This window comes from Tenrec ecaudatus, chromosome 3 (genome assembly GCF_050624435.1).
Source record: "Tenrec ecaudatus isolate mTenEca1 chromosome 3, mTenEca1.hap1, whole genome shotgun sequence".
NCBI classification, from domain to species: domain Eukaryota; kingdom Metazoa; phylum Chordata; class Mammalia; order Afrosoricida; family Tenrecidae; genus Tenrec; species Tenrec ecaudatus.
The window spans coordinates 218,053,408-218,078,306 of record NC_134532.1 but is presented as its reverse complement, the minus strand read 5'-3'; the positions used below and the strand labels follow the sequence as shown (position 1 = coordinate 218,078,306).

Genomic DNA, 24,899 nt, shown 5'->3' with positions numbered 1-24,899 from the left:
TCTTTTGCCAGTTGAGCTTGGGGAAGCTCAGGTTGCTGGGGCTTCAGTGGCAGCCCCCGGGCTTTTCTCATTGGGGGATAGTTGGCCACACTTTGAATCTTTTTGTGGGCTGCAGTTGTGAGCCTGTGATGAGTCAGTTCTCAGAGGAATAGCCTCTGTTATGGATGGAATTCGGTCTTTCCACCCCCCAGTAGGTGCTGGAATTATCCTCTTTGAACCAGTGGGTTTGGGACTTCGTGGTTATATTAACATGGCTCGATGAGTGTCGGGCATGTCTTAAGGAGAATCTCCTCTGTCTGAGACTGGCAGCAGTAGGGGTGAGTGGTGAGCTACTCCTGCAAAGGTCAGAGACTCAAACTCACCAGCCACTTTGCTGGGGAAAGTCGAGCCTGTCTGCTCCCATACAGTCCCAGTCTTCTTGCTGCTAGGTGCTTTGAGTCGGCTCTGATTCATGACAACCTTCCTTACAGCAGAACAAAACACTGCCCGGTCCGGGGGCAGGGCTGGAGCCCACCAAGTGCTCTGTGGGAGAAAGCTCTGCCAGTCTGCCTCCTTAAAGATTACAGCCTTTTATCTTGGTAGCAATGGTACAACAGTGCTTGATAGGATTTAACTATGGAATGGTATGAAGTCTGGATTAGCTCCTAAAAAAAAATGGTTTGGGAAAAAAAGAAGCAAAGCTGTGTAGTCTTTGAAAGCCTTTGGGGGCAGTCCTCCATCCTTCAGGGTCCCTGTGAGCCAGCATTGATTGCTTGGCAGTGGGTTTATGGAGGAGACAAGCACACATGGGCTTGGCGACAGCTCCCTCCAGAGCCGAGGTGCAGAAGGTGCACAGGACAGAGCCCTTCCCCCAGCAGCACCTGCATCCCCAGGTTTCCCGCAGCCTGGCCTCTGAGGAACTGCATGGCTCCTCTCTGCAGCAGCCCAAGCGAAGTGCGGGCCTCGATGGTGTTTTTTATGATTAGGATGAGAATATGTTAGATTTCTTGGTTCTTGGCTTTGCACCAAAAAGAATTCATGCCAAAGCCTGGTCTGTGATCCAAGTGAGTTTTTATCAAGGATAGAAGCAGTGTCAGGCCTTACTGTAACTGAACGCAGGCACCCTTGAGACTGCACACCCACACGTGGCGGCCTGAGGCCAGAGGGAGTGACCGTGGCAGGCCCAAGCAGCCACTGTGGTCACCCAGTTCTGGCCTTTTGGGGTCTTCAGCTGGGAGGCGTGGTATAGGTACCGGTTGACCCCATTGGCTGAATTCAGCCCACCTGGCTCAAGAGCCTGACTTGGCCCTAGCCCCTTAGCCTGCATTGGCTTCTAATCTCCTGTAGGGGGCTCCTAGGCATGGAGAGCAACACCCTCCTATCCTGCTACCTAAGAAATCCACTAGGCGTTTCAAATCACAGGCCAGTTTGTCCAAGGCCCAGGAGTGAGGCCACTGGTGAGGTGATGGAGGCCAGGGAAGGCTGGGCCATGCAGGGGCCTTCAAACGTTTGTGGGGGAATTCCATGAGCTTTTCATTCCATGAGCTCTTTGAAGCTCCCTTGCACAGTCTGAGGACAATTCTAAATTGTTCAACGATTCTTTTTTTCTGTTTTGGGACATGTTTAGTAAGGGCAGAGAGTTCAGGTGGAGGGCTTGAAAGTTGTTTCTTTCTCATGCAAGGCTGGTGGCTGTGAATGGCCAGCCCTGCGGTTAGCAGCCCCAAGCATTACCCACTATTGCAGCGGGCTTCCCCTTGTGACACTCGCCATGTGTACCTCAGCGTACCTGAATGGCACCTTCCCCATGAGGCAGCCGGCCCTAGAGGGAAGGCATTACGAATACTTCCTGCTCACTTCCCCTTACCGGAGTGTGTCAGAGACACTCGTATGTGTGTATAAGAAAGAGCTTTATATAAAAGAGCAATTGAATATTGAGAAAACATCCCAGTCCAGATCAAGCCCATATATCTGATATTAGCCAGTATGTCCAATACCAATTTATAAAGTCCTCTTCAGACTCACACAACACATGCAATAACGCCGAATGCAGGAAGATCACAGGCCAGTGGGTGGAAAGTCTTGGGGATCCAGTGGCAGTGGAAGCATCTCAGTGCTGACAAGGGTCTCCACGTGGCTCCTTCAGCTCCAGGGCTCTAGCGTAGTTCCATGTGTCTCGTCAGCAGGACTGTCTCACAGGGAGTGAGTCTGTGTCCTGCTTCCAGCAAACTATCTCCATTGTGCCACCAAATGAGGTCATCAAGCTGCGGCCTGATTGACAGGCTAAACTCCACCCCTTCCCTCTGCAGTCTGAAATTGGCAACATATGATTTCAGGACCATACCAAGTTACCACAGGAGTTTCCAGTTAGAACAACACCAAAAAAGCCTTCCTGCCTTGGGGTTGATTCCAACTCACAGTGAGTTTCTAGAACAGGATAGAACTGCTCCTGTGGGCTTCTGAGACTAACTTAAAAAAAATGTTTAAAAATAGTTTTAATTAATTAATTCAAAGATCATTTTACTGGGGGCTCTTACAACTCTTATTACAATCCATACAGCAGTTGTTTCAGGCATATTAGCACATACCTAGTACATATGTTGCCATTGTTCTTTTCCAGACATTTGCTTTCTAGTGAGCCCTTGGCATCAGCTCCCCCTTTTTTCCCTCCCTCCCCACCGCCCTCGGGGGCCCCTGATAGATTATAAATTATTATTATTTTCATATCTCACACTGACCACTATCTCCTTTCCCCCCATGGTTTCTGTTGTCCTTCCCCCTGGAGGGTGTGTGTGTGTGTGGTTATGTGTGGATCATTGTGATTAGTTGCCCCTTCTTCCCCACCTCTTCCTCCCTAAAAATAGTTTTTATAAACAGCTTTTTATTGTGAATTGGGTAAAAATGTATAGAGCAGCTCATAAGTTTCACGTTCATCAAACCTATACACATTGTTTCATTGATTCAATCCCCTCAATGTAGCATCAGTTATGGCACTTCCTCCCTCTTTCCTGTTTGCGTCTCTCCTTTCCTACGGCTTCTCACCTCTGTCCCTGATTTCTTCTTCTTTTTTTTTGCTTTTTTTCCTGATTTCTTTCAACCCCCAAACATCACTTAGTTCTCACAGAGCTGCACAAAAGTCCTAATAAAATGTCCATCTTTGTGATTGACAGGTGGGAAGAGGAGAGATAAAGGAAGTCGCCACCACTAATCTGCACTCATGCGGCTCCTAAAAGCGGCTCCACAGTAAAGGGGTTTGAAAGAAATCAGGTATACATGGGACCCCTATGGGGGGAGATCCAGAGCTGGGCATGTGCAGACCAAGGTCACCCAGGTACAGATGAAGGTCGCCTAGACGAGCTGATGAAGGCACACTCGAAACCACAGCCTTACATCACACGTGCACCTGAACTGATGCACTAAGAACCACCAAGACCCTCCACCATGCGCCCCTCAAGTGGGGGGTAGGAGGGGATAAACTGCAGAGACTGAGGGCAACCCTCTCAGTTCTGAAGCTGGGATCTCCCCCTTACCTGCAGTGTGTGCCCTCTCAGGGCGCGCGCGCTGCTCTCCTGCACTCTCCCTCTCTCTCAGTTCTGGAGCTCTCTTTTAGGTTCTGAAGCCAGCCGCACAGCCTCCTCTTAAAGGCCATTTTTCCGGTGGTTTTTCCGCGCTCCTTGGAAGCGGCCATTTTCATCCTGGAACTCTTGTACGGGCCCTGTCAGTTGGCCTGGCAGGTTTTCCAGAGGTGGCGTGCGCTATCCGAGACCTTAGTGCCTGAAACTCCCCTTTCCCTCAGGAAAGTTACTTGGATTACAAAAGTGCATCTGCTGCGTGAATTCTTGCAGCGTTGAGAAGCAAGAGCCCGGGGAAAACCACCACAGAAACCTGACCCTTGCATTAAATATGCGTTTGATATGGTGATTTACTTTTTAAAAATTATTATTAAAGAACATAAGAGCTCTTACAAACAATCCATCCATCACTTGTATCAAGCATGTTTGTACATAAGTTGCCATCCTTATTTTAAAAACATTTACTTTCTATTTGAGGCCTCGGTCACGTTTCATAGACGTATAAGGCAGTCTTTCCACCTGGTCCTCTAGCCCCGAAAGAAGATGAAAACATTTATAGGTGAATACTGACTGGAAAGCCTGGCTCTGCAGAACCAATAGCAGGTCTAAATCGCAGCCCAGCAACTGGTCCGCCCACTAGTGATGCCCGTTGCTTTCCTACGCTCTTTTTGAAGCTAAGATTTTAGAATGCGAGGACTGCTGGACATACATCAGCCACCACTATTCTCTCAGGGATGGTTCTAGTCCAGATCAGCTGGTGTCTGACGTCACTGTCAGGCCAGGATTCCACTGACGGCCAGGAAAAAATCAACGAGGAAGGAGAAGAACCCAACAGCTCCCCTCATCAAAATTTCCTAAAGATGCAAAAGGTATTAAACCACTTTAAAATAGCGCAGTATAGTTCTGAGTGAAATAAAGGTAATCTTTAGCTCAACAGAGTAGTTGGTCTTTCACATACTGTACTTGGGTCTAAATATCCAGATAGTCTCCCAATCCAGGGGCCCCTTGTATTGTCCTCAAGAGAACAGATCAGCTCTACCTCGACTTTCTACAGCTGCAGAAATCATCTAATCTATATTTTCCAGAGGTGCATAGATCTTAGCACTCTGACCTAAAAGTCCGGAGCTCAGTCTCTGGAACTCGGCGTGGCAAGAGCCCAGCACAATCCACCCACCGAAGCAGAAGCCTACATAAATCGTAGCCGCACAGCGCAGAACCTGATGACACTGGGCAGTACTGCCTGCAGGATCCGAGTGAGGAGGTTGTAGATCTGAAAAACCGGAAGCTCCAAGACACACGGGCATAGTAGAGGTCCCAAGAAGTATGCTACAGGACATCATAGCTGGTTAGACACTTAGCTTGGATTTCCATTTTCAGAATTGACCTAATTGTCAGCATATCACTAATAATAATCACACTGTAACATCCATTGACAAATTCCATTTGACCAGAAAAGGAAACTCCCTTCTTATCATAGAGGAAAAAATTCACAAATGCAGCTGACGTTGACATCTTCCGATCACTAATCAGCTAAGTCCAGCACTGGTCAGGATAACAAAGGCATCAAAGCGTTGTAAGTTGATCCGGATATGTGTCAGTCTGTACCTTCTCAGATGGCAATGCCATTATCCAAACTTCTTTTAATTCTGCCACCCTGGGCCTTGCTGTCAGATATCATAGTTAAAGCCGAAACAGTCAGGGAGGTCAGGATGACGAACTGTTTGCAGATGACTGGCCTTCGGTTTAAATCGCATCTCCACTGTGAGGAGACTGTGGAAATCCGGGGCTGAGTTGAGTTTCTGGTCTTTTGGGCTCCAAGGCTCATCCGTCTCTACAAAGAAGGCTCATCCGTCTCTACAAAGAAGCACTCAGTTTTGACTTCTGGGTCAAAGTCAAAGGTGCTACTCTCTGGGACGGGTGTTTCCCTGCTCGCAAAAGTGCTGAGACGGCCATAGAGGACTGCTTGGCATCCTTGTCCTCATAACAGGTTCACTGCAAAGATGATCTGGTTGGACAGGTCTCTGCATGTAGATTGCAAATTGTCATTCATTCAGTCCATGTCGCCTTTTGGGTAGCAGTGTTTGAATATTACCATGTTCTCTTCCTTGAAAGCTACCACCAATCTGATTACTTTGCCCAAAGGCCAGCTGGACAGTTAACATTATAATTTTTTAGGATTAATGGCAAGTTTCTGTGTTGGTTTTTTTAACCTCAAGCCCAGCATTTTTCACAAGAATTCATTAAAAGAAAAAAAATGAGTTTTCTCCTCATCTGATCTTGTAAGCGAAGCTCCTCAGAGCCAGATGTATGCTGGTTCAAATTGCAGCGGTTTTTCCCCATCGTGAGAGTTGCAGCTACTCTGGATTTGCCACCTCTGAGGCCACTAGGCTGCGGTCCTGGCGCCAGCTGGTCTCAGCTGCCCAGCTACAGGGAGGCATTTCTCTGTGCCGAGCAGGCAGGCCAGGGTTTGCGAGGCTGTGAGACTGTAACTCAAGAGAGTAGAAAGCCTCAACGTTCTCCTGCCTAGTGGCCGGTCGCTTCGAACAGGTGACCTTGCAGCTAGCAGTCCAATCCTGTAATCACCAGGCTCACTAGAGCACACTACAGCCAAACAGTAGGCAAGCTTGTAAAGTGAATAACCAGGAAGAGAAGTCCCGGGACACGCAGCCCTAGATGCCAGACAGTCAGCATGTCCCCAGAGTTCAGAAGGCTGACAGGAAGGTCCACTGGGCGCAGGACCCCAGGGCGTAAGTGGGAAGAACGCTGTGCAACCGTCCTGAAGCAGAATGCGTATAAATGGTTAAATCGATTGCTTTGATTAACTTGTAAAGTTTCGCCCAAGTCTAATAAAGTACTGAAAAAAAAGATTCTGGTATAGGTTGTCCAAATCTGAGGAGTCCGAGGTTCACAGGGGGGAGGGGCCCCATAGTACTAACTGGGAGATGGAGGCCTGGCCAGGGTGGCCAGGCCTGAGACCTTTCACTTCCTCTTCCCCATCCACCATGCATCCCACCTCCCAAGCCCCCCTCCTCGCTGGGGCTCCCCTCTCCGATCCACGGTCTGGGGCGCGCTGTTGTGAAGTGGATCCCAGAGCCCTCATTCTCTGTGGCGGACCCCAGTTCAAACGCGCGGGAACTCCGCTCCTAGGGGCACAAGGGTGTGCCCGTCCCAGCTGCTCCCCAGTTATCTCGCCCTGTTGCCGGGAGGAGCAAACATCTGGTTTCCCGCCAACGCGGCGGCACGCCCCCTCCTGGGCCGGACCAATGGGAGACAAAGTTGGACCAAGCGGGGCCTATGGGAGGGGCGCTCCGCCGTGCCTCGGACCAATCAATGGCGCGCTCCCACCCAAGCACGGACCAATGGAAGCAGGATTATCCATTTTCATCCCCATTCCCCCTCCCCCCCCCGTTTCAGACTCTGGAGCCGAACGGGTCTGAATCTCCCGCCAATACTCCCCTCCTCCCGCTAAGGGACCGCCAATCAGCTTCCGAGGAACCTGCGACGGCCCCACTTCCTCCATACTCGAGGGGAGCAATCTTTCCCCCGGATCTGGCCTCTTGAAGACGACGGCGTCAATTCGCCTGCCCAGACGCCAGCTTCAAGAATGAAGACCTGGAAGTCCTCCGAGGTCCTGGAAACAGCTCAGGCGTGAGCAGCCAGTGAGGCGCGCGCAGCCAGCTGGGCTCCCCCCACCGACGTGCACCTAATGGTTGCGCCCCGTCCCGGCGCGCGCGGGAGCGCAGAGTGGGCGGGGCTCAGCGGCCGCTTAAAGGCGGTTGGGGGCGGGGACGCGCGCTTAGTCTGTCAGTGCCAGCGCGGGAGAGGACGTCTCTCTTTGGGCTCTCCTCCGCCACCGTCCTCTTCGCTGCTCGCGTCCCTGCGCCTGCTCCCCGCGGGCCCGTGCATCTCCCCGCTCTCCTCCGCCGCCATCGCCATGGCCTGCCGGCCGCGCAGCCCTTCCCGATACGGTGACGCCAGGTGAGGCCGGGCCGCGCGCCCCGCAGTCCGCAGGCCGGGCCGGAAGCGGGCGGGGGAGGCCGGGAGAGGCCCGCGCCGGCGCTGACCATGGCCGTCTCTTTGTGAGCAGCTCGCGGGCCCCGAGCAGGTGGTCCCTGGGGCGGAAGCGCAGAGCCGACGGGAAGCGCCGGAAGCCGGAGGACGGCGACCTGCCCGCGGCCGCCGACGACTACGACCACGACCACGAGCGCAGGCGTCCGGACCCCCGACCCCAGAGGTAAGGGCCCAGGCGCCCCGGCTGCTTTGCGAGGCTCCTTCAAACTGCCGCCGCCGCCCCTGCGACGTGCACGCCCGAGCCCCCACCAGCCCGTTCCCAATGTTGGCGACCCCTGGTGCGGCCGCGCGGAACTGCGCCCTGGGCGTGTTCTAGCAGGAAGCGGGCGGCCACACTTTGCTTCCACGGCACTTCCGGGTCGGCTGGAGGTTAGTCCAGCGCGCCATCCACGGATCAGTGAGACCTTTTCCCCATGGTGCTAGAAGAGAGTTGTAGTCCTGCAAAGTCTCACACATACCCCATTACCCCCCTTACTGAAGAACGGGGAAGAAGTACTACAACCTGCCCCCCTCAGCTGCAGTTTCTAGGTCACCCCCCCTCGGGAGGACTCGACCCCAGGAATACACTGAGTGAAGGCACTTGGCCCCACAGCAGGGCTGGTGGATGCGCTTCCACGGGACCGATGGAAGTAACTTGGCGCCCTCCTGTCCCTGAAAGGTAAGGCCCCTGGGTTTGCACTCGGGGGAACCTGGAGCATGGTGGTTTGACTCCCTCCATTGCCCCACAGAAGCCAAGCCAGGTAGCTTTCCATAAAGATTAGCCTGAGACAACCCCATGAGCCGTGCCACACACTCTCACACTGGCAGGGGATTTAGGTGTGTTTTGTGCTTTGTTCAGGCAGTGAGCCCACCCTGCAACCCCCCTCACCTGAGGCTAGAGCCAATGAATGGAGGTGCTGTGGGTGAAGGAACCCATTGGCCTCAGGAGTGAAAGGTGTGGAGGTGGGACCTTGCCTGTCAGGTGTGACATCTTGAGTGATGGCTGAGGGGATGGATGACCCAGAGCTAATATGTTGCAAAGGGTTCCTGGTGTTGCCATGGGTTAAGTATTAGGCTGTTGATCAAAAGGTGAATAGTTAAATGTTCCAGCCACTCAGGAGTAAGGTGTCTGCTTCCTTCTAGAAACTTCTCCGGAAGAGAGGCCTACCCTTGAAGGTCACTATTGAGTCTGATGACAGGGGGTTTGTTTTCAGTATGCTGCCATCAAAAGGGCTAGTATCTTGGGCTGAGAGATGGCAGCTTAAAAAGAGGGAGAAGGACATCAAAAAAGGGGTGAAGATGGCAGATCATTCCCCCCAGACCCTGGGTGGAGTAGAAAAAGACCCATCTCACCCTGGGAGGAGTGCCTTGGTGGCTTCCTGGTGTCAGCACACACAGCTGCCTGCTGACTCCCTCCCTAGGAAGGAAGTCACCACAGTCTCTTGACCAGCCAGGGGCGCTAGCTGCTGATGAGGGGAGGTTTGCAGTAGGCTGTTGTACTCCAGTTAGTCTGAAACGGTGAACTGCAGTGGTGGTGTCTGTTAGACTACCAGAATATGTAAGAGTTCTCTGCCAGTCATCTGAAGTTGAAGTGGCCTAGTTGCAGAATGTGTCTCCTGCTGGGAGACCCTAATGGTCCTCTTGAAGGTAGAGAGGGAGGCCCAGCCCTGGAGGAGCCATAGTCTAATTCCAGCCCCTCTCCCCACACAATCAGTGAGTGCCTTTTGCTGAGCAGCTTTTTCTCTCAGATCTCTCCAGCCATTTTCTGGACCCAGAAACTGACCTTTAGGAAATGAGTTTGGGGTTTTGTGGGTGGGATGATTCTAAAAGAGAAGAAATTAGGAATCGTCATGTGAAGGGAGCCAAAGATGTGGTGATAGTGGTGGCCCAGGGAAATGGACTGAAAAAAACAAACGGAAACCTTAGCTCTAATCTGTAAGCCACTGCCTCTCTCAGGTCCTTTGGCCAGAACTATTGATGGCAAATTTTTATGCTTTCAGGTTGCCCAATCCTGACTACAAGTCACTTGTGTACAGAATAGAGCAGAGTCCTGGATTAGGCTTAACCCAACTCCGCCACACCAACCCCAAGTTGCCAAATTGAAACTTGCTGACCCCAGAGGACAGCAGAGCTATCTTGTAGGGCATCCAAGGCTGTAATATTTACCATGTTGGAGGATTTGAGGGCTCCTGGGAAACCCAGGGGGGTGGGGGGGCACAGTTTCCCTGTGCTGTACGGTTGTTAAGCCACTCGATAAGGAACACCTAGTATCTTTTTAATTAAAAATTTTTGTTTGTGGTGTTTATTTTTAATCATTTTGTTGGGGGGCTTGTACAACTCTCACCACAAGCCAACCATCCATCCATTGTCAAGCACATTTGTACATTTGTTGCCATCATCCTCAAAACATTTTCTTTATACTTGAGCCCTTGGTATGAGCTCCTCATTTTTTCTCCTCCCTCACAAACCGTTGATAATTTATAGATTGTTTTTCATATCTTACACTGACCGATATCTCCCTTCACCTACTTTTCTGTTCATCCCTCAGGGAGGGGGTTATATGTAGATCATTGTGATCGGTTCTCCCTTTCTCCCCACGTTCCACATACTATCCTGGTATCACTAATCTCATTGTTAGTCCTGAGGGGTTTATCTGTCCTCAGTTCTGTTTCCAGCTCTTACCTGTACCAGTGTACATGCTCTGGTCTAGCCGAATTTGTAAGGTAGAATTGGGATCAGCATAGTGGGGGAAGGAAGCATTAAAGAACTAGAGGGAAGTTGTATGTTTCATCGGTGCTACACTGCACTCTGACTGGCTCGTTTCCTCCTGGAGACCCTTCTGTAATGGGATGTCCATTTGCCCACTGGGCTTTTGGGTCTCCACTCTGCACTCCCCCTCATTCACAATAATATTTTTCTTTTTTAAGAATTTAAAAACTTTATTAGTTCACATCAGTCAGCCGGGTAAAAAATGTGGAACGCTTAAAAAAAAATATGGAACGCTTCACGAATTTGCGTGTCATCCTTGCGCAGGGGCCATGCTAATCTTTTCCGTATCATTTCAATTTTAGTATATGTGTTGCCAAAGCGAGCACTGATAAGATATTCTTTGATGCCTGGTACCCGATTTTATCGACACCTCATGATCACACAGGCTGGTGTGCTTCTTCCATGTGGGCTTTGTTGCTTCTGAGCTAGATGGCCGCTTTTTTATCTTCAAACCTTTAGGACCCCAGATGCTGTATCTTTTTATAGCCGGGCTCCATCAGCTTTCTTCACATTATGTATCTGCTTTGTCTTAAGCGATCATCTCAGGAATGTGAGCATCATGGAATGCCAGTTTAATAGAACAAAGTGTTCTTCACTGAGGGAGTACTTGAGTGGAGGCCCAATGTCCATATGCTACCTTAATACTAAGCCTATAAATAGAAGCACATAGTTCTATTTCCCCATTGTCATATATAAGTATATTTACATATGTACATGCCTGTAATTAGACCTCTAAATGCTTTTTGCCTCCTAGCTCTTTTCTTCTGTTTTCTTTTACTTTTCTCTTGTCCCACTCTCATGCTCAGACTTCATTTGGGTTTCAGTAATTCCTCTTGGTTACTTGCTCTTGATCAAGCCCTACCAGGCCTCCTCCACTCTTGCCGTCAATTTTGGATCACTTGTTTCCTTGTCCCTGGGTTTGTTAACACCCACTTCCTTTCCCCTGCCTCCCCCTCTCCCATGTCCCTCTGGAACCATAGGTCCCATTGTTTTCTCCAGCCTATCTTGCCTAGATAGACCTGTAGAGATAATAATGTGCACAAAAAACAAGACAGAGCAAAACAAAGCAACAAAAGAGAACAAAAAGAAAAGCCTATAGTTTAAGGGCTGTTTGTTGACCCTAAGGCATGTTTTCCAGTGGAGTCTGATGGGGTGCCACGCCCTGGCCCCAAAGTCTATTTTTGGTGTTCTCTGGGGACTTCTTGCTCTCTTCCCCTTGCTGTTCTGTTGCATGCCCTTAGTGTTTTGCCTCAGTGTGGTGGGGTCAGATCGGGTGCAATTCCCACACTGTGTCTCCAGTGTTGTCCCCATAGTGCTGAGTCAGCGAGGGGCGTTGTCTTGTAGTGGGGTCGGTCCTGTTGTCCTCTTCTCTGGCTGCTCTGAGCGGAATGTCCTCCCCAGGGCTTGATGAACAGCTGGCATCTTAGCAGGAGAGGGTCCTAGGATGTCAAGGCCTTTGCTGTTTGCTCCTGGTTCTCTTGGGTGGGCAGGTCTGAGGCGGTGCTTTGTGCCCTTAGGGGTGGCTGAAAACCTCGTTTGTGAAGAGAAGCTACATGAGATGCACTTGTTTGGTCTGTCTCTCCACCACGTGCCCCCATTTGACAAAGGCTAGCACGCTTGGGCACATTGGTGGGTGACACGGTTCCCTGTCAGTTCTGCAGCTCGGTTCCCAGGGGCTGCCCGCCTGCAGGTTTCAGGAATTCGGCAGAGTTCATCAACCTCTTTCTCTTCTGCAGCTTCACCACGCCCGAAGGCCCTAAGCCCCGTTCCAGATGTGCAGACTGGGGCAGTGCAGTTGAAGAAGATGAAATGAGAACCAGAGTTAATAAAGAATTTGCAAGGTATGTTTCCAGATGCTCTAAACCAAGGGTGTCAAACTGGCAGCTGCATGGGCCCCCCAAGGTAATTTTTTATGACCCACAATGCTCTGAAATAAAATGAAAATAGAAAAAAATGTTATGAAAAAAATAGCCCTTAGGGGAGATGGAGGCACTACTGTACACACAAGTCCCTCGTTCCGTTTTATTTCAGCATTGTGGGCCAGTTTGACACCAAAGCCTAAAGTGGAGGGTGTGCCCCAAGACCAGCACAGCCTCCTGGGGCTTCTTAGAAATGGGAATTACAGTGCGAGGGCACAGTACTGCCCGTTTCTAAGAAATCGCGGAGGCTGCTGGTCTGCGTCCCACACTGCTGGAAAGTCTTCATCAGACTTTGGCCAGTCCAGGGGATGGTTAACCCTTTGGGGAATGATTTGCCTGGCTGTTTTCTCAGTCCTCACAAGGGTGATAACGCCGCGTGTTGAGTTGGCTCTAATTCAGGGAAACCTGGTGTCGTCACTGGCTTAAGCATTGGGTTGCTCACCTGAGGTCAGCAGTTTGAAACCAGTAGCTGCTCAATGGGGGAGAGACAAGGCTTTCCACTCTGTAAAGGCTTACAGTCTTGCAAACTCACGGACATATCTGCCCAGTCCAGTAGGGTCACTTTGGATCAGAACTGACTCAGTGGCATAGCAAGGATGCTTGGTGGTGCTGCTGGTTCAGCGTTGGGCTGTTAAGGAAGAGGAGGCTGTCTGCGTTTGTAAAGGGCCACTGAATTGGAGTCTACCTGGTGGTGGGGGGGTTGGTTTGGGTTTTTAATATACGTAGCCCGAGAGACAGTTGTCTGCACCTCTGCCACTTTCTTGCTGGGGGTCCAGACTGCTCTGGGGTGCTGTGGTGACTTTAGACTTTAGGGGGAGTCCTAGTCCTGGTAGCGTGCTGGGTCACTGAGCTTCTAGCTGCAAGGGCAGTGGTTCAGATCTACCGGTCACTCCCAGGGAGAAAGATGAGGCTGCTGGTTCCTGTGAAATTCCGATGTCTCAGAACTACTAAGGGCAGTGTACTCTGTCCTGGTGGGTCACTGAGTCGGAACAGACTTGAGGGCAGAAGCTGAGGGGAGCCCGGTGGTCCTCACTTGGCACATTCTGGGTCCTTGGCAGTTTATACCATGGCTTGTGCTGTCGACCTTGCCTCGTCCTGGCAACAGACCTTTGCAGAGCAGCATCTGGGGAGCGGCAAGACTGGACTAGGGGGTGGCAGGTCCAGTCAGGGGGAGGAGGTGCACACCATGCTCATGAGAGTGCAGTTCTGTAAGAAGCAGCAGCTTTGATCCCGGGGTATGTTTGGGGGTTTTTCCTCCTTGTAGGCTGTTCGTTGTTTGCAGCTGCAGGGCTGTGCTCAAGGGAAGCATGCGATACCTTGGGCTCTGCTCTCGGCACAGGGCCCACTGATGGTTGGCCTGCCAGAGCTCCTTTCTCCTGCTCGCCTGGAGGAGGAGACTGGGGGAGGAGGCCAAGCAGAGACGGGGGTAAGATCAGCTCACTCTGAAAATACCAGTGCTCTCTGGGCTGTGGGCCTTTTCAAAGCAGCTAATTTTGCTTCCAGATACAAAAGGAAACTCCTTATCAATGACTTTGGGAGAGAGCGGCGCTCATCGTCGGGCAGGTGAGTAAGCGCCCTACCTGCGGGGAGTGGGATGTGGTTTTCGGGACCCACCTCACTTGTGACTGATGTGAGAGGTGCTCTTGGTGGCAGAAGCACATGAAGTGCATCTGTTTTGTTTTCCCAAGTGAAAGGCTGTTGCAGGTGATTGTGGACAATTTGGGGTTGATCTGACTTGGGTCCACTGCTGTGTTTCCGTGGTTTGGGGACTTTGGGGGGCTCAGCTTTGCAGCAAGGCTTATTTTACTACTCATGTCACCTCCAGTTCAGACTCTAAGGAGTCCGTGTCCACCGTGCCAGCCGACCTAGAGACGGACGAGAGTGTGCTGATGAGGCGACAGAAGCAGATCAATTACGGGAAGAACACCATTGCCTATGATCGCTACATTAAAGAAGTGCCCAGGTAAGGCGTGCTGGGGGAGGCTGGCTGACTCAGATCTGCTCTCAGGAACCCTGCTGGCACCCTGGTCAGTGCTTTCCTGCTAAATACCAAAGGCTAATGCTTCAAGCCCACCTGGGCCTGCACCACAGAGGGGATGTTTTTTGGTATCACTGTTGCTCTGTAATTTTGGAAATGCTAACCCCAAGATTTGGCTCACCTTTAGGCTTTTAGGCTACCACCGCCTTTGTGGGCAGATGTGGGTAGTTTAGCTGATGACTTTGCTTGTTTTCTTGCAGACACCTTCGACAGCCTGGCGTTCACCCCAAAACCCCCAACAAGTTTAAGAAGTACAGTCGGCGCTCGTGGGACCAGCAGATCCGACTTTGGAAGGTGGCCCTGCACTTCTGGGACCCCCCGACCGAGGAGGGCTGTGACCTGCAGGACATGTACGTCTAAGGCTTTCTCGGCCCGATGGAAACCGCTTCCATCATCTGCTCCTTAGTCCCTTGGAAGGTCTGGGGCAATCACAAACTGATCATGGCTTTGGGTTCGTTTTCTGGGGGCCCAAGTATGTGGGCTGCGTGGCCAGGTACTGAGAGGGAAGGGGTGAGGGACTTGCTTCTCACCTTGAAGTTAGTTCTTTTAGAAAACTTTCTATTGCAAATGGGGTGAAAGTTTAGAGCGGGTTACCAGTTTCATATTCAATAATTCTTTTTTTTAAACATTTTATTAGGGGCTAATACAACTCTTATCACAATCCATACATATACATACATCAATTGTATAAAGCACATCTGCACATTCCCTGCCCCAATCATTCCCAAAGCATTTGCTCTCCACCCAAGCCCCTTGCATCAGGTCCTCTTTTTTTTTTCCCCTCCCTCCCTGCTCCCCCCTCCCTCATGTGCCCTTGGTAATTTATACATCGTTATTTTGTCATATCTTGCCCTATCCGGAGTCCCCCTTCCCCCCCTTCTCTGCCGTCCATCTCCCAGGGAGGAGGTCACAGGTGGATCCTTGTAATCAGTTCCCCGTTTCCAACCCACTCACCCTCCACTCTCCCAACATCGCCCCTCACACCCTTGGTCCTGAAGGTTTCATCCACCCTGGATTCCCTGTGCCTCCAGCCCTCACATGTACCAGTGTACAACCTCTGCCCTATCCAGTCCTGCAAGGTAGAATTCGGATCATGGTAGTTGGGGGGAGGAAGCATCCAGGATCTGGGGGAAAGCTGTGTTCTTCATCGGTACTACCTCGCACCCTGACTGACCCATCTCCTCTCCTAAACCCCTCTATGAGGGGATCTCCATTGGCCGATACTTGGGCCTTGGGTCTCCACTCTGCACTTCCCCCTTCATTCAATATGGTATGTATATCTTTTTTTGCATAATGCCTTATATCTGGTCCCTTTGGCACCTCGTGATCGCACTGGCTGGTGTGCTTCTTCCATGTGGGCTTTTTTGCTTCTGAGCTAGATGGCCGCTTGTTCATCTTCAAGCCTTTAAGACCCCAGACACTATCTATTTTGATAGCCGGGCACCATCAGCTTTCTTCACCACATTTGCTTATGCACCCATTTGTCTTCAGCGATCCTATCATGGAGGTGTGCAGCCAATGATATGATTTTTTTGTTCTTTGATGCCTGATAACTGATCTCTTCGGGACCACTCGATCACACGTATATTCAATAATTCTTAACACATTTTGTCTCATCTCGTTGATTTTGCAGTGTGACTTCCCCACTTCCTCCTTGTGTTTCCTGTTTGTTTCGTCCTTTGCGCCTGGGTAAATGCTGCCCTCTGGGTCCCCACTGGTTGACTGTGGAAGGGGAGGTGGGCCTCCCTGGCGCTGCTGCTTTCTGCCTAGGCTGGAGATGGAGCTGTGAGGAGAGAGCTCACCAGTCTGGGGATCTTCTCCCCATCTCTGCTTGGCTTGTTTTTTGTATGGTTTTGTTTCACTTTCTTCTCTATTTTGGGCCTTCTAATGTGATCCCTTTCAGAGAAGGAGTTAAGATGGATAGATAGAGCTTGGTCAGATTGGAATATGGGCTTTTTTTTTTAGGGGGTGAAGTGTACATCCTGAAAGATGATTTCAATTGTTTATGTATTGAACTGTGAAAATAAAAGCTTTGGGGGTGTGGTGGGTGTCACATTGGGCTGTTAACAGAAATTCAGAGGTTCTTATCCACCCGCTGGTCTGGGAGGAAAACAAGGCAGTCTATTTCCGTAAAGACTGGCCACCTTAGGAACCATGTGGGCTGGTTCACCATCATACAGAGTCGCTGTGAGAATACTTTGGGGTTAGGGTGGGTTTGTAAAAATAAAAGGCTGTTTTTAAAAGTTGTGCGCCAACTACACCAATCACCTACAGCAAAACTTGCGCCAATTCAGCCAATTTTGCCTGTGTAACATTGGCATTGGCAAACACTTGTAGCCGTGCAGCCATTCTACTCTTGGACGAGGCATGACCAGCCTGAACGTAAACTCACTGTCCCCTAAGCAAGACTCCCTCAGCAACCACTAGAGAGTCTTTGGTCTGTTGGCTTGTTTCATATACCGTATATACTCGAATATAAGCCGACCCAATTAGCAACTGAGGCACCTGTTTTTATCACAAAAACTAGGTTAAAAATGTGCTGGAACCCTCAGCTTATACACGAATGTATACGGTAAGTGACATCAGAAAGCTTGTCCTTCGTCCACAGTGGTCTGCTCGGGGTTCAGTAAGAGTCTTTTTAACAGGGGCAGGCTTTTAGCATTCCCCCTGCTCTGCCATCCTCTCCTTCACAGTTCTCAACCTGTGGGCCGCCCGATTCACAGCAGTAGCAAAATGACCGTGATGAAGTACGAAAGTAATTTCATGGTTGGGGGTCCCTACCACATGAGGAACTGTACGAAAGGGTCGTGGCATCAGGAAGGTTGGAGAACCGCTGCTCTGCCTGGTTGGAGGGGTCCTAGCCTCCATTTCTGTGGCGTGGCCCACCCTCCCTGTTGAGCAGGGATGTGGAGAGAGCAGTTGCGGGCACCTTCTCCGGTGTGGGGTTTCTCCTCGGCTCTCCCTCTGTTAGAGCACCATTAAGTCACTTAACAAATGTGTCTCGCTTGTGCAGATGTGACATCCCCCCTCCCCCACCCCGTGTGACATGGGCGTTTGTTCGATTCTTTTCGGACTCGTAGCAACCCTCTGGACAACTGAATGAAATGCTGCTCGGTCCTTGGCCACTCACACACTTGGGATGTCTGGACCCGTTGTTGTAGCCAGTGTCCATCCGTCTTACTCAGAGCCTTCCTGATTCTCTCTGCTTTTCCACTTTACCAAGCTTGGTGTCCTTGTCTCCACGTTACCACCCTTACTTCTCCGCACTCTGCAGTGCTTCTTCCGAGGCACCGTTGTTCTTCTGGCAGTCCACGGTGCTCTCAGTGCCCTTCACCAGCACCACCATTCAAACATACCAGTCTTCAGGAGGCTTTGTGCATCGTTCTCTGAAAGAGTGGGATATTGGGAAAATCCGTATTCATGCACAGTATAGGTGGTCAGTGTTCACACCCATAAGAAAACTGGGCACATCAGGGCACCCACTAGGGGTGGCCACAGTGGGGGCTGCTGGTGATGCCGAGAATACAGAGAAAAGGGGATTTCATGGTTTGTGTCGTCTCTGGTGAGGAGCTAGGGACGAGGGCCACTCCTCGGAGCTTAGGAGAATCTTGGGGGGAATGAGAGACACGTGGGGTGGGGGTGGCTTTTGTGAGACAGACTGGGGGTGTTTCTATGCCTCATATCCCTTGGTGAGACAGTGTCCTGACGTTGCCGTTGGTTTTGTCCCACAGGCAACCTGTGGACCTGAGTGAGATGGAAACCGAGTCAGCAGAGAGCAGCTCAGAGTCCCAGACGAGCTCGCAGGACAACTGTGTAAGTACTCCCTGTGGGCCTTCAGCTAGCATGAGCCGGGCTCTTGTCGGCCCTAGATGGCACTGAGAAACGACAGAGCCCGCTGCAGTGGGAGTGGGATGCTTTGGAGGAAGTGGCTCCTGGCTGAATATCCTGGGCAAGTCCGTCAGGCACATCGCTCCCCTGTTGCCATGGGAAAGTGCAAGGCCTCATTTGCTTAGCCAGGGCCTCAATTGCAGGGTGTGGCACTTAGCGGGGTAGTTTGCTAGACAGGAGTTTGGCATCGCTTGTTAGTAAATCAAGAGATGGCTGCATGTCTAGCCCCTTGCCCACTGTATTTTCCAATTTAAAAATTATGTTTTTTGAGACAAGACAAAGCTCAAAACTGTGTAGCCCGGTCCGTCCTCTCTTGTCCTGTTCCTCTAAAGCAGTGGTTGTCAACCTTCCTAGTGCCACGGCCCTTTCATACAGGCCCTCTTGTGGTGGTGACCCCCAACTATAACATTTTTTCGTTGCTACTTCATCACTAGCATTTTGCTACTGCTATGATGAATCAGGAGACCCCTGTGGAAGGTGGAGAACCGTGGCTCTGTGAGCGAACGTGGGTAGCTTACGATGAGGGCCCCCCTGGTGGTTGTGATCCACCCGCAGCCCGGCAACGAGTTGCACAGGGTAATACCGACCCTGCTAATGGAGAACAGCTTCACTCTTCTGTAAGGCTCTCCGAAAACAACTCACTGCCGTGGAGTCAGTGCCAGCTCCAGGACCCCGTAAGTCAGGGTAGCACTGCCCCCATTTCTGAGACTGTAACTCTTCATGGGAGTAGAAAGGCCCGGATTTCTCTCGGCCGGAGAGCTGCTGGTAGTTTCAAATTGCTGACCTTGCAGTTAGCCGCCCAGTGTGTAACCGCAATGCCCCCAGGGCACCTGTAACACTAGCGGGACAGGCGGCTTCTGCCTGCCCTCCTTGCATCTGGGGAGCCTGCTATGTGTGCTCCAGTCACCTTACCAGGTCATGCCCCAGCTTAGGGATAAGAATTAGAAGTCACGAATGCCCAGCAGTGAGGAGGGCAGGGCACACTGGTCAGGAACACGCCTCTTGTAGGCTGGGCTTTTCCCATTGGGAAAGAAAGCCCCCGTGCTGTGGCTCCAAGGGGGCGGGGTGGGTGGGTGAATGGGGCTCTGCCCGAGTCTGGATCAGGAGCCATGCTCATCATGTATAAGAGCCTGCTTTTGAACAGGCCGGGGCCATTTCAGAAGCGACCTGGCAGCTGAGTGGTCGTGGGGGAGAGGGGAAGGAGAGAGGGCTGTGGGAGTGGGGGGGGTGTCCTTGATCAGGAGAGCTTGACTGGTGGGGGCCATGTAAAATGAGAGTTGTGGCGGCAGATCCTGTCTTACCTGGGGGACAGCATGAATCAGGACCAGCCCGGGCTGTCCTTGTGAGATGGAGGTCAGACCTGCCTCCTCTCCAGCCCTGTCACCAATCCCGGCCCCAGCCGCCCCCCCCCCCCACACACACACACTCTGGGTCCATATGCCATTGTACCGACTCCACGGGCCGCGTGTAGTTTAAGCGACTAAGGAACAGGTTGCAGCGGAAGCATGGCACCAGGGAGCCCACTCCTCTTCGCCAGGCAGGCTGGCGAGCAGCCCCTTCTCTAGGCTGAGTAAGCACCCCTAGCTCCTCACCAACGATGGACCTCCGCAACCACTCAGGACAGACCTCCCTTTGCTGTGCCCTGGTCCTGGTGTTCGTGTCCGAGACCCGCCTTCAGCTCTTGTGGGCTCCTGCTCCACTCCTCCCTTTGCTGCTGTCTGAAACCTGGAGCTGGTGCCAGAACAAGCTGCTCGTCTGGCAGTTGAAAGGCGTGGTTCTTCCACTATATCCACTGATTAATCACCCCTCAGTCCATTTTGGGGGGTCAGATACTTCATCTGCAGGCCAAGCTATAGTAATTTCATATGCCTAACCAACAGTCAGTTCATATACCTAGAAATACTGGCCACTCTGGCAGGCCACAGCTCAGGCGGGGCCAGACAGAGCTAGCCAGGAAATAGCAGTCAACCCAGAAAAAGTGCTACACTTCCTGGTCAGAAAACTAGGGCACAGGGAGTCCCAAGCTGCTTTTTCCACCAAGCAAGGTCACCGAGTGGCATGGGCGACAGCCCGAGGGAAAGGTCCTGGGGAGGCCAAAGGCGGGCGAGGAGGTTGGGCTGAGAGAATTCAGACACTGAATTCCAGTCTGCAGAAGCAGGTGGGTGGCTTGCTCTGCGTGACGTGCAGTTCCGGCTGGAACTTCCCACTGAGTGCTGCCACTTTTATCTCTTAAGATTCAGGATGCCCTGGAGGAGGCCACGGCACACTTACCACGCTCAGAAAGCCCGGCATTGCTCAAACACTGCTGCCCAGTGGAGGCCTGGACCCCGTTTTCTGGGGGTGAGGCGGTGTCTGGAACAGCCCCGATGGCAGCCGCCCCCCGGTTGTCCCAGTAACGTCCGTGGCTTCGTAAGAGTGTGGAGGCCCGTTTTTATGCAGGATATTCTCATTTGGAGTTGCTAGGTGGTTCCCTGAAGGTTTGATCCGGATTGCAGCAGGCGCAGGGCCTGGAGGAGGTGGCAGTGTTAAAATTGATGTCACATGTTTAGATGGAATGGGGCTTCTCCACTGTGAAGGTTTGACCACCACCCCCTGCCCTCCTATTTATAATACCATCAGAAGTCACCCACCCAGAAAACTTGGGCTTTGATGGTGCAGAACATGCACGGCAGCTTCTGCGCTGGGCCGCCACCATCACGGGCCATTCCCTGAGGTGGCAGCCTGGTACGTGGGCATGCAGCGAAGGCCTCGCTGTGGCGTTGCCTTTAAACTTCTGTGAATGCTCGCCATGGATTGTGCAGCCTTTCCATAACACTTGATTAGACAAAAACCGCCCTGCTCGTTAAAGCAATCAGAGATGTATGCAGTCAGACTCCCATCACCTCCTGTCCCACGAGAAAACCACTACATCTTGTGGGGCCCTTTTATTCAGTGCTCAAAAGAGGGCGTGAGGGTATAGATACAAAGCCTTGTAAATGGGACCTTGGTGTCCACGACCTGTCAGGATCCTCGGCAGCCGTCGGGTGGCGGGATCTCAGGCTTCAGGACCTCTCCTGGGCTGAGGCCGAAGCTGCAGCTCTCTTTGTGGGAGCAACATGATGCAGCCCTGTGGAGTCACCCTCGACTCCACTGCCCACGCCCTCAGTGTCGAAGTGACCGGGAGTGATGTTCAGTGGTTAGAGCCTGATACGTCCCACTTCAGATGGGATCTGACGTTGCCTGTGAATTTGAGTATGTACTCGGTGTTGCTACTTTTGCATAATTCAGAGCTCTGTCGCGTGGCAGCGTCATTTTGTGTGGAAAGTTTTTAGCTGAATGCTTCAAATTGTGAAGGAACAGACCCCAAGGAAGCTGGAAACTTGAAGCAATCTTGACACCTCACTGAGATCTGTCTGCTCTGGGTCCCCCGGGGGCTTGTGTGTGACATCACCTGGTGGGGCATGCTAGCTTTGGATGTCACTGGATCTGCTTGACCAGCGTGGAGTCAACGAGCACCTGACTAATTAAGTGTTGTCGGGTTGGGACCTTTGATGTCGTGGAAACCTGATTCTAGCTAGGCTTTTTGTTAGACCGAGGCTCAGCAGTGCTACTGCCCTGGAAGTTGCCGTCTGAATCCGGGGCTTGTACCCAGTGCTAGCTGCGTGGGCTCCTTTCCCTCTAACCTGGAGTGAAGGCAAACGGGAGGGATGTAGGAAGCTTTTTATTTTCTAGCAGTTTATTACCATGTAAAATTGTTGTAAATGACACTGTATACATTGTTTGTTCATACACTTATAAACTTTTTAAGACTGTTATGTTTCTATTGCTTTTGTATGGAATGATAGGAAAAAATAAAAGGAACAAGACCTTGAACTGAGTTATTGACTTGCCCACCAGGGCCGCCTCTGATGACTCAGGGTGGGGAGGGGTGGAGGTGGGGTAGCTGTCCTGCTGCGGCTCTCCGGTGTCCTCAGGGGGTGGGAGTCTAAGGGGCAGGGCTCAGACAGCCTTGCATTGCCATGCTGTGGGTGTTTGGATCTGGGCAGAGGGCAGGCCAAGCCCTATATCCTGTATGTACCCTGTGGCCTATTGGGCATCTTGCTAGCTTCCCCCTAAGGAGCCTGGTGGGCGGTACAGTGGTTAGGGAGTTGGCTGGTGACAAAGGATGCCAGTAGGAGCCCATCAACTGCTCAGGAGGACGAGTGGCACCTCCAAAACTGCCCTCGGGGAGATGGCCAGCACCCAGTGGGTCCCAGCTGGAGTGGACTGGAGGTTGGGCTTGTGTTGCCTCCCCTGCTTTTTAGTTTGAACCAGCTGCATAGCCTGTCCTGGAGCAGAGCAGCTGGCTGGGGGGAGTGGGGGGGTGCCCTCCCTGGTTGCTGTGCCTCCCACAACTGCATCTCTGCTGCAGATCCTGTCTCACTCACAGCCTTGGTCAGAAACCCTCAGAATATGCTGCCTTACAGGTGATGCTGGGCTCCCAGCCAAGGCTGGTCGTGCTCTCGCATGAAGTATTTACAAAGAATGGGGTCCTTGTTCCTTTATCACTTAACTCAGACTGCCTGGGTGCCCTTAGGAGACATGGCTATATTAGGAAGCTAAGTCCTGGCACTCTACAAGGGTGTGTCATGTACGAAAGTAACCCTGTTACCTCATAGACCACACTAGTTTGTGGGCACTGTAAAGCTCTGTGTGGGATGGGGGGCCTTGAGTAGTTTTTCTTCTGAAAGGGGGTGGTGGGCCCAGTAAGTGTGGGGACCGTTGCGGTGAACCAGTAGACAAGTTTTAACAGTAGAGTCAGGGCGAGTGATGCCGGGCAGTAAAGCAGGGCAGGGATAAGCATTGGAGGGCTGGGTGGGGGCGAGTTGCCCTGTGTTTTGAAGTGTGGTCAGCAGTTGAAGAGCACTTGCGCCTCAGAGCCGCAGGTGCCCAGGCCCTGGGGTGGCAAGGTGACAGGTCAACCGCCATCACAAACCCAGGATGAGGGGCTCCGAAGCTGGGAGGACTGGGTGTGAAGGCGAGCAAGGTGTTAGTAGGAGCCTCGGGGACTTGGGGGAGAAGTGCAGGTTTGCAGGAAGAGGAGACACGTGGACTCCGGGGACAGTTCAGCGACACTGCGGCATGCAGTGCGGGAGCTTAGGTGCAGTCTTGTCTTTGCCTAGAGTAGCAAAATGCGTGCTCCTGCGCCAGTGTCAGCAGCCGTTGTCCGTGTTGATGCCCAGTATTGCAGTCACTGTCTTCCTCTTCATTCGCCTGCCAAGCACCATGTCCTCCGCGAGGACTGGCCCCGCCTGATAGCAGTTTCCAAGTACATGAGACAACATTTTACCATCCCTGCTTCTAGAATTATCTCGCTGTATTTCCAAGACATTTGTTCTGGCAGGCCACGGCGTGTTCAGTGGTTTTTACCAACACATCAGTTCTTCAGTCTTCCTGATTCGTGGGTCAGCTTTTACATACGTAAGAGGCGATTGCAAATATGGCATGGGTTAAGCACACTAGTCTGCAAAGTCACACCGGGGCGTTTTCATAATTGAAAGAGGTCTCGGGCAGCAGATCGGCCCAGTGCAGGAGGTCATTTGATTTCCTGAGTGTTTCTTCCATGGGTGTTGTGAGTGGGACAAAATCGAATAAAACCCTTGACCACTTGGATCTTTCCCCCATGTGTCATGCTGTGGCTGTCGGCCCAGTAGTGAGGAGTTTTGTTTTCTGTGTGTTGAGGCGTACTTCATTCTGAACGCTCACTCTGTGATCCGCGTCACCAAGTGCTTCCTGTTAGCTTCACATTCAGCAAGAAGCTTGTGTCTGCTGCCTAGTTCATGAGTCTCCAGTCCCAGCTTCTCTGAACACACACATTGAAGAGGTGTGAAGAGGGAGGCAACCTGGATGCATACCTCCCCTGCCCCCTTGCTCCAGCCCACGACTGTCTTGATCTGTGTGTGGTTCCATGAGAGCACAGTGAAGTATTTCGGAAACCCCAGTTTGCCAAGACCCGCACAGTTGTAGTCAACAAGGCAGGTAAACATCTTGTGTTCTCTGCTTTCAGCCTAGATCCACCTGACAGCAGTGATTGCCCTCATGCCACATCTCTTCTGAACCCTCGTGGAACTTCCTGCAGTTTCCTGTGGATGCGTCGCTGCTACTGTTTTCAAATTGTTCTCAGCAAAAATCTTGTACGTGATACAAGTGGTATTGTTCTGCAATGTCCGGTTGGCTGGCCAGCTACCTGTCTTCCAAAGCTCTTGGCGCAGATGAGTGAGCACATCCATCACTGCACCTGTTTTGTGAAGCGTCTCAGTTGACAGTCCGTCAGTCCCCGGAGCCTTGTTTCCCCAGTGCCTTCAGTGTTCTGTACCTTTTGTTCTAGATCCTGTGCTGCTTTGTGAGGAGGTTGAACCTTGACCAGCTCTAAGTACAGCGACTGCGTATCTTTCTTCCATCTCTTTGATAAGTTTGCTTAGTTAGGTGTTTTGCCCATAAAATCCTTCAGTGATACAACTTGAGGTTTGATAGATATATTTTTCCCATCCAGTTCTTTCAGCCTGGGAAATGACGTGTGTGTTTTGGTTTTCTGACTTCAAGCCTTTGCACTTTTCGTTATAATATTTTTGTCTTGTGGAGGCAGCCTTTGCAATCTTCTCTTTGGCTCAGTCTGAGGTACAGTTGTGAGTGTCCTGCAGGGAGCCCCGGGGGATCTCACTAGACAAA

At 51.7% G+C, this 24,899-nt stretch overlaps 1 protein-coding gene, 1 non-coding gene and 1 pseudogene across 4 annotated transcripts; 1 reads left to right on the top strand and 2 right to left on the bottom strand.

Annotated features, from left to right (window-relative positions):
- Positions 1-1,929: 1,929 nt before the first annotated feature.
- Positions 1,930-7,478, bottom strand: LOC142442534 (mucolipin-3 pseudogene; annotated as a pseudogene).
- On the top strand, positions 7,357-24,886 carry SLBP (stem-loop histone mRNA binding protein). Of its 3 annotated transcripts, none has more exons than XM_075544592.1 (9): positions 7,357-7,526; positions 7,636-7,782; positions 8,212-8,277; positions 12,104-12,208; positions 13,790-13,849; positions 14,112-14,249; positions 14,525-14,674; positions 18,056-18,137; positions 24,238-24,886. In XM_075544592.1, the coding sequence occupies exons 1-9, from the start codon at positions 7,483-7,485 to the stop codon at positions 24,250-24,252; spliced, it is 807 nt and encodes a 268-aa protein (XP_075400707.1). In that variant the 5' UTR covers positions 7,357-7,482; the 3' UTR covers positions 24,253-24,886. The 3 variants fall into 3 exon arrangements, with proteins under 3 accessions (XP_075400707.1, XP_075400705.1, XP_075400706.1); XM_075544590.1 differs by lacking the exon at positions 24,238-24,886 and adding an exon at positions 20,447-22,064; XM_075544591.1 differs by lacking the exons at positions 8,212-8,277; positions 24,238-24,886 and adding an exon at positions 20,447-22,064.
- On the bottom strand, positions 10,587-10,693 carry LOC142443984 (U6 spliceosomal RNA). Its single transcript, XR_012783681.1, has one exon. It is a non-coding gene; the product is annotated as a U6 spliceosomal RNA (small nuclear RNA).
- Positions 24,887-24,899: the final 13 nt, after the last annotated feature.